At 42.8% G+C, this 15,273-nt stretch overlaps 1 protein-coding gene across 1 annotated transcript in view; it reads right to left on the bottom strand.

The window, feature by feature from the left end:
* CSMD1 (CUB and Sushi multiple domains 1) overlaps positions 1 to 15,273 on the bottom strand; it is a 1,672,960-nt gene that overhangs the window by 207,022 nt on the left and 1,450,665 nt on the right. The window contains exon 39 of the mRNA XM_047092364.1: positions 12,594 to 12,698. Within this exon, the coding sequence (XP_046948320.1) occupies positions 12,594 to 12,698 (105 nt within the window). The remainder of the gene's footprint in view (positions 1 to 12,593; positions 12,699 to 15,273) is intronic.

Raw genomic sequence — 15,273 nt, 5'->3', positions numbered from 1 at the left:
TGGCCACACTTACAGAGATAAAACAGCCTTTAAGGTGAAACTGTCACAAAAGCCAAAGATGGACATTGTATAATGAGAAAAGGATCAACTCACCAGGAAGGTACAATTATTAATACAGATGTGACCAAAATTAGGATTCCCAATTATATGAAGCAACCATTGACAGAAGTGGAGAGAGAAATAGACACAGCACAAAAATACTGAGAACCTTCAATACCCCATTTTAAGTTATGGACAGAAGCACCAGGCAGACGTTCAATAAGGAAGGACTCAAACAACACTAAACACCAACTGGGCCTAACAGATATTTACATAACACTCTACCCAAAAAAGCAGAATGCACATCCTTCTCAAGCACATATGAAACATTTTCCAAGACAGACCACGTGTTAGGTCAAAAAACAAATCTTTTTTTTTTTTTTTTAATGTTTATTCTTTTTTTTTTTTTTTTTTGAGAGAGAGAGAGAGAGAGAGAGCAAGCAAGGGAGGGGCAGAGACAGAAAGAGACACAGAATCGGAAGCAGGCTGTCAGCACAGAGCCTGATGCGGGGCTCAAACCCACAAACTGTGAGATCATGACCTAAGCAAAAGTCAGACATTCAATCAACTGAGCCACCCAGGTGCGCCAGGTCACAAAACAAACCTAAACTGATTTAAGAAGATTGAAATCATACGAAGTATCTTCTCTAACCTTAGTAGAATGAAACTAGAAATCAACAGCAGAGAGAAAATAGAAAAATAAAAACATTTTGTGGAAATTAAACAATGAATCTTAAACTCAACCAATAGGTCAAAGACCAAATAACAAGAGAATTCAGAAAATACCTGGATAAATGAAAACAAAAGCGTGACATACCAAAAAGTTACAGGATGTGGTAAAAGTGGTACTACGAGGGAAATTACAGTGGTAAATGCTTACGTTAAAAAAAGAATGAAGATCTCGGGTAAACAACCTGACCTTACACCTCAAGGAACTAGAAAAAGACAACAAACTGATCTATGATCCAACAGTCCCATTTTTGGGTATATATCCAAAAGAATTGAAAGCAAAAACTCAAAGAAATATTTGCGCACTCAGAGCATTATTCACAAGCCCCAAAAGGTGGAAGTAATCCAAATGTCCACTGAAAGAAGAAAGTGTGGTATATATACACAATGGAGTGTCATTTAGCCTTAAAAAAGGGAAATCTTGTCACAGACTAAAATATGGATGAACCTTGAGAACATTATGCCAAGTGAAATAAGCTGACCACAAAAGGACAAACAGTGTATGATTCCACTATCTCTAAAATAGTCAAAATCAGAGAAACAGAAGGGAGAAAAGGGGTTTCCGTGGGCTGGAGGGAGGGGAGAAGGAGCGATATTGTTCAATGGCATACAGATCTGCAAGATGAAAAAGTTCTAAAGATCCATTGTACAACAACGTGAATATATTTAACACTACTGGACCACACGCTTATAAACGGTTAGGGCTGTTCAGTTTAACATTAACATGTTTTTTTTACCACAATAAAAAATCAGCAGAGGTGGGATAAGAACGTCAGGTCTAGAGTCAGACACATGAGACAGCATGAACAGGGCCCCCTAGGTTGTACCTAACCCTACCACAGCACGGAAGCACAACACAGACCACAGCACAGACCACAGGGCATTTCAATCTCCTTGTTTACATCCCTCTCATTGCTCAGAACGAGCTCCTTACAATGGGTGACCATACATCTCCAAGAACTAGCAGAGTCTTAGTATAATTTTGTAAACAAATCCATGCATCACATGTATCTGTAGAAAATACAAAATGCTTCATAAATATGTAAAGATAAAAAAAGTTCACATAAAATAGGGAATTATACAATTTTTATTTAAAAAATGGACAAGAGGGCGCCTGGGTGGCTCAGTCGGTTAAGCATCCGACTTCAGCTCAGGTCACAATCTCGCGGTCCGTGAGTTCGAGCCCCGCGTCGGGCTCTGGGCTGATGGCTCAGAGCCTGGAGCCTGCTTCCGATTCTGTGTCTCCCTCTCTCTCTGCCCCTCCCCCATTCATGCTGTGTCTCTCTCTGTCTCAAAAATAAATAAACGTTAAAAAAAAAATTTAAAAAAAAATAAAAAAAATAAAAAAATAAAAATAAAAAATGGACAATCAAAAACAAGATCACAGACCTACCCCTTGTCTCTTTGAAATTTCTCCCCCCTAACTGGACATTATCACCTCATAATTAAATCACATGAAAACAAGTGCATCAACACAATTTACTAAGTTCTGTACAGAGATTAAAGAAAGGAGGTGTGGAAGAAGGGCCATATTTCCCAGAATCCCATACAACTAACAGTTTAATTGGGCTTAGAGGCCATAAAAAACAGTACTAAGGGGGAAAATGTGTTGTAATTGAAGCATGTGGATAATCAATGCTAATACAAACAGAGGTCAAAGCAGTGACCATGGATTGACATAGTACAGGCAGGCTTCATGGCTGGGGCAGGCTGAGTGGTTCTAGAAGCACAGGTGGGACTCCGAAAGGCAGAGACACATGGGGGAGGGGTCGTTGGTGAGGAGGACACAGGAGCACTCGTGTGAAAATGGAAACGTACACAGTGTGGTGGACAGTGTCTGACCAAACTAAATGGCTTGAGGGGAAACTGAGTGATAAAACCCACTGACACGCTGGACAGAGACGCCATAAGAAGCAAGGGACACACTGTTGAGCTCCTGAAGGATTTCCGTCAGGTGACGAAAGTCAGGACCCAGGAGGCATGGAGGGATAAATCCCAGTGTGGCACTGGGTTGGGAAGGGGCAGAAACAGGACCAGTGGAACACTGTGGCCACAGTTCAGTGTTAAGAATCAGGGGAATGTCAAGGTTTAGGGGAACGCATGTTTTTAAATGAAAAACCCACCAGGGACCTAAGGAGAACATGCCCTGAAAGGCTTTCTTGCTGATCACATATCTGGTACGGGGCAGTAGATCTGATGAGAGCCCGCTAGGAAAGGGCGTTTGCACTTCAGTTTTACTTACGAAATGGGACACAGAACACAGACAACTCTGATGAACAGGTGGAGGGAGCCTCATAGTTTGGGGAGTGGGAAACAGCCATGTGTCATCCCCCCTCCTAAAACTGCTTCCCCTTCTGACACTCAGAACTTTTCTTCGATCACCTACGTGACTGAACTCCGCTCCCCTGCGTCTAGAGCCTTGATCTAGACCATCTGATAGGACTGAGCATCTCATAAAAGATTAGCCGGTGGTTGGCTAAGTCACCGAGTCACCCGTAATTACTTATTCAAATTATGGCATCTTTATTCCCCAGCTAATTACCGTGGAAGATCTGTAAGACCGGCAGTAGAATATTCTTTCAACTTGTAACACCCAAGGGATGAATTTGATAAAATAATATCACGAGTTTTAAGCTAGTAAGAAGATCCTGAAGCCAATGGGATGATTAAAAACACAGAATAATAATTTTCGAGTGACCACAACTTGTCAATAAACCAGTATACTTTTGCCTGTGGGACTCTCTTGAAGTGTCTGTTCTAGAAGGACAAAATCTCTCGATTTACCCATTACACGGGCATAGAGGATCTGTATGTGTATAGATAATGACAGCTTGACATCTAATAAATATTTTCCACATTATTTTTCCAGAGTTGGACTCAGAAACGCACTGTGGCTCAACAATTCTGCTTTTCCAGAGTACTCGCGGACTCAAACAGGCTAGGATTTAATGAAAGTGAGCTCACCGCAAAGCAAAACGAGCTACAAGATCACAAGGAGGGTGGCAGTGAAAAGAAAACCCAGTTCCCTGCCATTCTCAGAAATGTGTAGGTTCTCATGGCAGTCTAGAACCAGCAGATATTCCAATCATGTTTGTCCGCCATTAATGTGTAAGCCCACAATATGATACTTAGCGATAAAGAGAAAACCATCACCATAAAATACGTGGTGCAGCATTTACAACAGGCGTTCGGATAAAAGAATCAATAGCACCAGCGACTAACCCACGACAGAACAAAGACAAAAGAAGAGTTGAAGGACCAAGGGGCTTTCATTAGCAAACTTCCTCACTCCACAACTTTTTAAGTATTTTAATCATAAAATTAGTAGAAATCAACAAAATATTTCGGGTATTTGTGAAAATTAAATTTAAATAAAAATCCCTTCTGGGCGCCTGGGTGGCGCAGTCGGTTGAGCGTCCGACTTCAGCCAGGTCACGATCTCGCGGTCCGTGAGTTCGAGCCCCGCGTCGGGCTCTGGGCTGATGGCTCAGAGCCTGGAGCCTGTTTCCGGTTCTGTGTCTCCCTCTCTCTCTGCCCCTCCCCCATTCGTGCTCTGTCTCTCTCTGTCCCAAAAATAAATAAACGTTGAAAAAAAAAATTAAAAAAAAAATCCCTTCTATTCCTCTATTACTTAATCACATGAAAACAACCGGATATAATTTCAGAACTCTGAGTATGTGTGGCATGGTGTGACTGACTCTGGAGAAGTCAGGATTTTACGTCACGCCATCCTGGCAAACAGCGCTCAATTCAGATACATCCTTCGAACCCAAACTCTAGGGCCTCTGACTTCCGCTTTATCCTCACTCTCTATGTCCGTCCGGGATACCATCTGGTCTACCTGCCATCTGCATGTCAAATCCTTGTCTCTCCACATATCCCCTCCTCCTCGGAGCCACGTCACCCCTCCTGGTGACTGCAAAGGGCCTACCCAATACAGATGACCCTCTGTTATTGCCACGGCCCCACACCGCCTGTCTCTACTCAGTAGCTTAATCTGTGTGAAGGACACACCAGATGATACCACTTCCCCGATGGAACCCTTTCAACGACTTCCGATCGCCCTTATGACGAAGTCCGCGCTACAAGGCGCTGTGGTTCTCCCCCTTGCTCACCCCTGGGCCTTATTTCTACCTCTCTTCTTACTGTTCACACTGCTCCCTCTATTCTAGACTCTTGTTCTCTTCACTTTTATGTGTGTGCTAGACACGCTTCCACCTGGGCTCGCTGTGACCATAGTTTATTTGGACTCTAACGCTTTCCCCTAAGTGTTTTTGTGACTGACTACTGTTCTTCCACCCTTCCTTCAAAACGTATTTTCTAGCTAAAACAGAGCACAGCAGTCATTCTGCATGTCAGAGCTCTGTCTACTTTCTACAAGGCACTTTGCACAATCTGTAACCATCACGGACACGCTAGGTTTTCTCGTTTGTTATGCCCCCCGCTAGAATTTAGATTCTATGTGAGCAGAGACCACGTCTGCTTGTCTTGTCATGACTGTCCACAGAGCCCAGAGCATGCTGTATATGAGACACGTTCAGATAATTCACGATGAACGCAGGGATGCCCACAAATTACTTTAGCGGGAGCACGAATGAGCGAGGAGGGAGGAACGACTATCACCCAGGGGTGGAATGAAGGCAAAACGTGCACGTTCTGTGAAAGCCACTCCACGTAGAGAACAATCAAACACAAAAGGAGCCTCCAATGACTCACACGGGCAGATGCACCGAACGACAACAGTTCATTTGAAACCAGACTCGTTTTCAATTCTGAGTCACGAGCGGTCTGAGTAGCAGCATGATCGATTTAATGCCTGACGATTCCCCCGGGCAGCATCCAGAAGGCCAGCTGACAAATACACGTTAGGCCAGGACCCACCTCTTAAATAAGTGTGGGAGCAGTAGGACTCCACAGGTGCAATTTTAAGATGAGTCCTCAGTTCTATACATCGCACTCTTGCCCATTCACAAATTCAATGCCTAAAACTCCAAAGACCATAGAGAAACTTTCGTTCAGTGCTATATTTGCTTCTAGGTGAGCTTTTAAATAACGTTTTCTGTCGCCTAGCTTACTTTATTGTAACAGGATGGTATATAAGACCTACAACACGCAAACCATGAGTTAACTGACTTGTTTACGTCGTCGGTAAGGCTTCTGGTCAACAGTAGGCTATTACTCGTTCAGTTTTGGTGGGTCACAAGTTACACGCAGAGTTTCGATGACTGGGGGTTTGGCACCCCTTAACCCTCACACTGTTCAAGGATCAACTTTAAAAAAAGGTCCCCGGTAGAGTTAGAACTTGATAGAAAACTAGGAAGACATGAATAATTATCAGTTGTTGTGACTTGAACCAATTTTTAAAGGATTAAGGGAGGCAATCTTTGTTTGCCAAACTGGAAGTCAATAGAGGTGATTCTTGGAAAGAAGAACATTTAGAAAAAAATCTTATGGATTTTTAGTATATAAATAAACACAAAAAGGGGCTTGCCATGAAGTGATTAAGAAGATAACTTCACTATACCTTTGAATGAGTACTGGTTTACGAGATGTTCACTAGGTGGGAAGCAGTGAGCTTTAATCTCTGACTACACAGAGTGAAATCTCGGTAAACACAGTGACAGTTACATTGAAGCTCATTCTTGTTTAATTTCTCATCCCCTGTGATTTTATTCATGCCCAGCATTCAAGCTGAGAAACCTTATTAGTATTAATGTAATACTAAAGTGCCATTGAAACATTCATTAATAATTTGCAGGTATTTATAAAGATCATTGTAGTCATTGTAATCGAATCAAAGTTGTCAATATTCGATTGTGAGAACATCCTACTAAAAATATTTAGTACTTTTGATTTCAAAAAGCTCAGTGCATTTTCCATAATTCAATCTTTATCTAGATAGTTCGTTCTGAATTCCTGTTTTGAAATGAGTACACAAAGGAAATAAAATATGGTACCTACTGAATCACTGAACACAAGCAGGAAAGAAATTAATGTGGCTAACTGTATTATATTCTCCACATTAGGTAAAAAATTGATACACGACTGTCACGCCAAGTTCATTCCTGCGTTTTGAAGACAACTTCCTTTGCAAATTGTAAGTACCTTTTAGAATACAGAACAAAGGAAATCGTCTCTTTTAATTAACTACTACATTTTCCTTTTTAAAAAGAAAATTATGTAAATAACATCTATTTCCTTTTTGCTTGTATTGCCACAAATTCAAAGCTACATTTAATGCTGAATGATGTCATTTCTTTTATTCTATGTGTCCAGTACATTTATACCTTCCTCCTTTGTTTCGTTGAATCAAATATTTGGAAAACAGGTCATTTCAAAAGGAAATTAGACAATCTTATCTTTTTGTCTGACTACATACCTTTTGATGAGGTCTTATACATTGGTGATCTGTAATCTTGTTTTCACTATATGCTTAACTACCGATTATATAAATACATGTGAGAAGGACTTAGTGAGCTATCAGTTCTGAACTGGTTGCACTTGAAATAACAACACTGTATCACAGAGCGCTCTAGACAAATGAATGCTTAAAAAATACTGATGTCAAAATCAAATCTATAGTAAAATATGTTACAAATATTTTATAATGGTAGATAATCACTCCAACTAATGACAATAAACACACTGCTAAAATGTGACAAATAACAAACCTCCAGCTAACCCTCCCTTGTAAAGGAGTAACATGCAATTCAAACAGTGAGACTCACTATATTTTCTTCTCTACCAATTTTCCTTTTCTTCCTCATGATAACTACACACCACTGATTCAAACTCCAACCGGTTTCAGAATAAATATATTCTAAATGTACCAATTACTGCAATATTTTTGTCTTATTCTCCCCTATCCTTTCATGTGATGCTGTCATTGTCACAGCTTGTATGTTCCTGGTTGTGATCCACCAGTATAGTCTTCTCTGTCTGTGGCCAGATCCCTAGACATGGGACAACGGCCTTCACATCGGGCCGTGTTCATAGCTGGGCTACTATTTCAAGAATGGGGGCACCACAGGGCGCCTGGGTGGCTCAGTCGGTTAAGCGTCCCACTCTTGATTTCAGCTCGCTCATGATTTCACTGTTCGTGAATTCCAGGCCCATGTTGGGCTGTGTTGAGCCTGAGAATCCCTCTCTTTTCTCTCTCTCTGCCCCTTCTTTGCTTGTTGGCCCTCTCTGTCTGCCTCTCTCTCGCAAAATAAATAAATAAATGTTTAACAAAAAAAAAAGAAAAAAAAAACTAAAGAATGGCTCCCGTGATGTATTATAAGATATGTGAAGTCTATAGTGCACCATAGCTTCTCTGTCTTACTTGCCTTCCAGGGGCCAAATGTTGTATCTTAGAGACTCCAGAAATATTATACTAGCTCCACTGGGTTTCCCAGTAGTGAATGTTGACAGGAAATAAAACAAAACAAACAATCAAACAAACAAAAACTCATGATAAAAATGCTGAAATAAAAAAGTTCCTATGTACGCGATGATTTTGGTGCTGTTTTCACCAAGTGCCATGCACTAGCACCAAAGGGGCTTGCATAATTGCAGCAGCCTTGTGCTGGAGGTAAAATTCACTCATGGCTTCGTCATGCTAACTCAGGACAGATGTATTCAGTGGGGTGTTGTAAAGTTTGCTGCAGAATTGAGGTTAAATATCTTCCAACTTAGCGAGGCAGAACTATGTATCAGGTGCACCCGAATAATGGTGTAATTTAAAAGAGAAGCTTTTTTTTTTTTTCAACGTTTATTTATTTTTGGGACAGAGAGAGACAGAGCATGAACGGGGGAGGGGCAGAGAGAGAAGGAGACACAGAATCGGAAACAGGCTCCAGGCTCTGAGCCATCAGCCCAGAGCCCGACGCGGGGCTCGAACTCACAGACCGTGAGATCGTGACCTGGCTGAAGTCGGACGCCCAACCGACTGTGCCACCCAGGCGCCCCTAAAAGAGAAGCTTTTAATCATGGAACGTATGATTATTAAATAAGCATGGGTATATGTAAAAATCAGAATAGTTTCTATTCAAAAATTTCTAAATGGGGAATAGCTCTAGATTAGATGGACTTATTCTGCTAATAATGTATCTGTAATATAATTTAATTCTATAATTTAATTCTATAATTTATCTGTAAGTATTTCTAAAATTTTCACAGTTATGATGAAAATCCTATATTACTGTGTTACAATTATGTACGTGTTACATGGATGATAGACATAGATAGACCATTTTTTTCCACAATGAGCATTTCAAGGGGTGCCTGGCTGGCTCAGCCAGTACAGCATGGAATTCTTGATCTCAGGGTCGTGAGTTCAAGCTCCATGCTGGGTATGGAGCCCACTTTAAAAAAAAAATTGTAAAAGGAGCATTCAAGAAAAGCTTGTCCCTGGTTAACCTAAAAGAATAACTTTGGTATTTATATATTTATCTTTGGGCAAGGGGAAGCCCACAAAAGGATTTCCACTCCCACACAGGATATAGAAATCTGAAAAATAAAACACTATTTTCACTTTAACAACGAGAAAAATCTAAACTGCGAGGTCCTAACTTTTCTTGAACTCGTCCAAGGGACGAGGTAGCAGGTACCCAGGTGACAGCAAGTCCAAAGAACAGCCTGTTCCAGGAGATCCAGGACATGAAGCTGTCTCTGTGACAAATACAGGACAAACACGCATGGGAAAGAATGAAACACTCAGGCCATCCTCTTGGCAAACTGCCAAAGGTCCGGAAGGGGCTCAAATAGCTCGGGGACCCAGACACAGGGGGGTGTGCCCTTCCTTATTTCAAATAAGACGAAGACAAACACTCCGACAGGGTGCATGGCTTCACCCTTATTAGCTCTCCTCCCACCAATTCCAGGGAAGTCAACCAACCCTGGTCTATTGCTGTATATGGCACATATCGTGTATGTCAGCAGACACGCTTATGTTCCTATATATCCAACCTTCTCTGCTCTTTCCTGCCGAGTTCTAGAATGGCTACCACCAGACTGTTCCCCAGCGGCAGGCTCGTGCCACGCACCCTCGGCTCAGATTTCGTAATTTCCAGGGTAACCCAGCATCATCGTTGCCTACATACATCTTTAAGGTTCCATGGTATTTGCTTATTTGTTTTGTTCTGTTCTGGTAGCTTTTCTGAAGAAAAGAGCCCAAAGCAAGGGTGACAACCGTGTCCCTGTGTGTAGCCGCGTCAAACTTCCTACCCAGATAGATAAAATAAAAGAAGGACGGGGCGCCTGGGTGGCTCCGTCAGTTGAGTGTCTGACTCTTGGTTTCGGTTCAGGTCCTGACCTCGCGGTTCGTGGTTCAAGCCCCGCGTCAGGCTCTGTGGGGACAGTGTGGAACCTGCCTGGGGTTGGCTGTCCTTCTCCCTCAGCCCCTCCCCCATTCACGCCATCTCTGCCTCTGTCAAAATAAATAAATAATTGCTTAAAAAATTAAAAGAAGGACATCTGGCTTCCAGAACGTGGCGCGCTCAACTGTGCCGATCTTTTGAGCTTCCGCTCGGACCCCGCAAGAGAACCCAGATCACCCGTATCTGATCAGACCTTCCTGGAATTGCTTTCTCAGTCATTAAAATTTTATGCTTCATCCCCTCAGATAAAAATGTTTGTTTTCTGTTGGGGAAATTCCTATCAGTGCTCATCCGGAAAGATGGCCCATCATCACTACCGGGGCCAGGCGCTCACTTCTGGATGAGAAACTGAAAGTCTTCACGGAGAAGCAGGTGCGGATCAGCGATCACAGCTCTGGTTTCAGTGCCAGACAAGCCGCATCTCCAACACCGACCTGCAGGCTTCCTTCCCTTCCGCGTGTCCCCCAACTACTCGTGACCCTCGGCGTCACTGTTCGTCAAACGCAACAGTGCAGGCGCTGCTTCTGCCTTTGGTAAAGCGCCTTCGTGACGAAGGGTCTCTGGGCATTCCGCGGGTCACAAGCAGGGTGACCAGAGCCTGTGCAGGCTGAAGACACTGCCTTGTGTCCTTTCTCCTGTAAAAAGGAGCGTACCTCAAAAAGAGGGCTTTCTGAGGACAAAGCAGGAAGGAGCTGTGACATGTTTAGACCTGGCATAGGGCGGGGGCTTTTGTTGTTTTTACTATGATCTCACGGATATCAATTTTAGGAACAAATCTGGATTTAGAGGCTTGTGGACAGGCGGTACCTATTTTCAGGTAGATGCAAAAATAGGTCAAGAGATTAAAAGTATCAGACAATCTCCGGGCAGTTTATTTCCACGGTCCCTATACTGTTTGCTGTTGGCCTTCTTAAGGTTAATTCTATGAACACGTTATATAACCCACATTTTAAACTCTGCACGTAGAATGAGAACAGAGAAACGAGCGCCTGTAGATACACAGAGGGTAAGGGAACACACGAACGACACAGGTGGTATCAGAATGGTGCTGGCATCGAAAAACAGCCACTCCAAGCGGATCTTAACAAACAGGACCGTAGCATTATGTTTGGCCAACTAAAATATAAGCACGTTAAGTAATTAAGCAAGGCTGTGGACTTGTAAATAAGATTCATTTCGGTGAGAAATATCTTGGTGTTCCTCTTCTAACGAAGTGCATGGGCGGGAAATAAGAGTGAAAGGCAGACGATTATATTGTTGAAGCTGTAATCGTACGTCCTCGTAACCGCAGACTAATCATTTCACTAGCACCTCTCTTTATGAGAAGTAAGTGAAAAGCCTGAAGCCACAAGATAAGTTTGGAAGAAAGAGATAAGAACATTCATCAGTTCTAACACTGCTGAAAGTATTAGCGAATTTATTAGCGCCATCATAAATGAGGTTGATAGTTTCCTATCTACAGATGTTCACGAAATGCACCAGACTGGCAGATTTTTTCCAGACATTTCCTACATAAATAACACCCACACCATCCTTTTACACTGTCACCAGAGTAGTCCTATTCAAATAAATTGGAATAAACTTGCATACAAATGCCTGTAATAAGTAGGGAAATTTAACCGAAACGGGAAACAGCCCTGTGGTTTGTGTCTGGTCCGGAATATTTATCATCAGCTGGAAATCTGGCCTTTCAAAAACACGCATGCATTTTCGTCTCGGCGAACTGTTTATCTCCATTCAAAAGATCACTTATTAAAGCCATCCATGTATTTGCTTATTTGCAACCACTTATTAAAGGAGATGGATATCGACATTAAGCATTTTTAGCGCTTGAAAACACGTCCTAAAATAAACCTGGCTCTCATTGGAAAGTCTTACGTCGTTTTTACAAGGTTTACCTGCGTCATCAAACGCCAAAGAAGATTTGTGAATCTGACCTTTGTCAACCCATTTATCAGACTATTAACTCACTTTTCACATTCATTTTTAAAAGGTTAGCGTCTCCTTCGCGACACCTTCTTCCAATTAAAATGAGTAATACACGAAGCGGGCAGCGTGCAGCGAGGCTCTGTGATAGCCCTGCGCCACCCACCTTGGAGGCCCTGTGACCATAATCGGCTTGGAAATGATGACTTTCTGGGTTTCTGGACGCTAATATAAACACCACTCCCAAGAAAACCAGGAATAGCACACACGGTTACTTTTTGTGCTTCTGAACAATTTTTCCAGACACGAACTTCATTTATCCAACGATTCCAGATACTAACTGACATGTCCTCATTAGTTTGCTCTTTATACTGTGTATTTCATGGGGGCAGATTTTGTATGACCCAATTTCATGCAACTTGGAGAGTCGTTTTGGGACGAGGATATTTTACTATGTAATGAGGGCACGGATTTGTTTTTCCTTTCAGAACATGACTCGATATAACAGCGGAAGCCGGATGCAGAAAGAGGGGACCTTACTTTTGTACTCCAGGTGAAAGCCCGCGGCTGCCACGCTAATGTCAGACTGGAAGTGGAGACAGAGCTGATTGGACGTGCTGTTCAGAAGAGCTGGGACCGTGGTTCCTGAAAGAAACAGGTGGGGGACTTTAACATCACAAATGCATTCACTTTTCTCTAGAAAAAATATACGGGTTTATCTGTTCAGGTTCACAAAGCCCTGCGGTCTGATCGCAACCTACTGAATCTGACTACGGGCTTTGATGCTTCTGTCCTTTGGCGCCTTTCTCTCGTGCGAGTACGGCAAAAAGTTGCACATCTCTCTGCCCTCCTCAAGCCGATGTGACGTCTCTCTAACATATCAGGGTATGAACACACAAATTCTTACGTTCTACCAGGCACTGGTGCACTGGCTTTTCAGGTGCCATTCTTTTAACAACACAATCATTTTGTTTGTCTGTTTGTTTGTTTTGTTTTGACTTGAACAAAGAGGGAAAAACTCAAATGAGGGGCATCTGGGTGGCTCAGTCGGTTAAGCATCTGACTCTTGGTTTGTGCTCAGGTCATGAGCTCATGGTTTGTGAGTTTGAGCCCCGCATCAGGCTCTGCACTGAGAGTGCAGAACCTGCTTGGGATTCTCTCTCTCTCTCCCTCTCTCTCTGTCCCTCCCCACCTCTTTCTCTTTCTCTCTCTCTCTCTCAAAATAAATAAATAAACTTAAAAAATATTTTAAAAACCTCAAAAGAGCAAGTCTTATGGAGGTTGGGGGAGCAGTTAGCCTGGGTGGACCGATCCGAAATACTGATAAAATGCTCCTTTTGACTACACATTCTCTTTTCCGTCCTTGGGGGATCCAAACTGAAGAATGTTCCCACTGAGATCTGCAAACGATTCCAACTGAGCATGAGTGAAGAGGAAAATACAGGTGTAGGACATGATGCTTGCATTCCTTAAAATGTATTGACTTGTGTTGTGACAAACAAAAAGTCAGCAGGAGAGGTATCGATGGCAGGGACAAGCGTGATAGAAGAGCGGACACTGGAGGGGGCTGAGGACAAGGAAAATGCTCCTCAATCAGAAGTGTAAAGTATTCTGGGAGGATGTACTAAATACGGGAAATGATAAGCGAGTTTAAATCCCCTTGTGTTGACACGCACGTGCTTCAAGATGAGGGTGAACCTCATCACGGCACAAGCAAATTACTACAACCAGCCGCACTGGACAGAACCCTGCTGTGGAAAGAAGGAAACGCTGTTTTAAATAACGGAATAAGGAAGTGAGTCCATAATTATCCAAGACAGATGAACGTGACTGCAGAGGGAAGATTCTTCAGCATCCTTCTCTCTGTTGCCATGATCCCGTTTCCTCCACCAGCTTTCCGTCCACAAGCCAGGTACAGACTCCCGCTGCCCTCACCTCCCCAGGTATCCAAAGGCCCTTTGCGGGTGGAGTGTGCAAACCTAAGTCATAATCTATGCCTGTAAAACCTGGCCAACCTCCTGTGTCCCCATGTCAGTCAACAAGCAGTTAGCATCCGCTCATGGCCCGTCACAGGCTTCCTTCTCTCTGCGACCCCGCCCTGCCACCTGCCAACAGGCCCCCTCTGGCCAGCCTCCTCAGACCCTCCCCCTTCACCGCCATCACCCCAGGGCCAGCCGCCAGTACTAGTGAGTACAATGAGTGCAACGCTCTCCCGACCTGTTTTCTGAATCTCCTGTTGCCCTCAACCAATTCATTCTCCACCCAGGAGTCGGAAAGCTTTCTTTTTTTAATGGACATATGATTATTTCATACGGAAATTCTCATGGATTTTTGATGATCTTAGGATGGAATTGCAGCCTCCTTGATTTGACCTAAGACCCTGCATGATCTAACCAATGTCTATATTTCTAGCTTCTTCTCTTTCACAACTCATGTTTTCTGTTGGAGGTGTTCCCATAATTGTAGGCCTATGATGCTCTTTCTCTTTTCTTTTGACCCATTTTACCCTCTTTAGAAAAATCAATTGTAACTAACATACATTTTCATATTAGCTTCAAGTGTGCAATGTAGGGGTTCAACAATTCGATACATCACTCAGTGCTCATCGAGATAAGTGGACTCTCGATCGCCATCATCTATGTCGCCTGTCTCCATATCCTCCTCCCCTCTGGTGACCATCACCCTGCATATAAGAGTGGTCTTTGTTTGTTTCTTTTTTTATTTGTTCATCTCTTTTGTTTCTTAAATTTCACATGTGGGTGGAATCATTTGGTATTTGTCTTTCTCTGACTGACTTATTTCACTTAGCATCATACCCTCTAGATCCAACCATGTTACTGCAAATGACAAGATTCCTTTCCTTTTTATGGCTGAGTAGTATTCCAGTGTGTGTGTGTGTGTGTGTGTGTGTGTGTGTGTACATCTATGTTATCCATTCATCTATGGGTGGACACTCGGGCTGCTTCCATATCTTGGTTATTGTAGATAATGCTGACTTGGGTCAGAGAGAAGAGGCCTCAGACAGAAACTTAGGAGGAAGAGAGAGGAAGGCGTCCACGGCACCCACTTGTTGGCCTGACTCAAGACCTGTCCACATCAAGACAAGAAAGAGACCTCCACCAGAAACACCGATTTTTACCCATTTTTGTTCATTGTGTAGGATGTTTGCTGTCTTCTCTCTCTGGTATTATTTTTGTGTTCTCATGTACTTTTTCTAGTG

This window comes from Lynx rufus, unplaced genomic scaffold (assembly GCF_022079265.1).
Source record: "Lynx rufus isolate CCGP_SWC_20201006 ecotype Redwood Valley unplaced genomic scaffold, mLynRuf1.p SCAF_3, whole genome shotgun sequence".
NCBI classification, from domain to species: Eukaryota; Metazoa; Chordata; class Mammalia; order Carnivora; family Felidae; genus Lynx; species Lynx rufus.
Note: the sequence above shows the minus strand (reverse complement) of the source record. Positions and strands in the feature narration are given on the sequence as shown.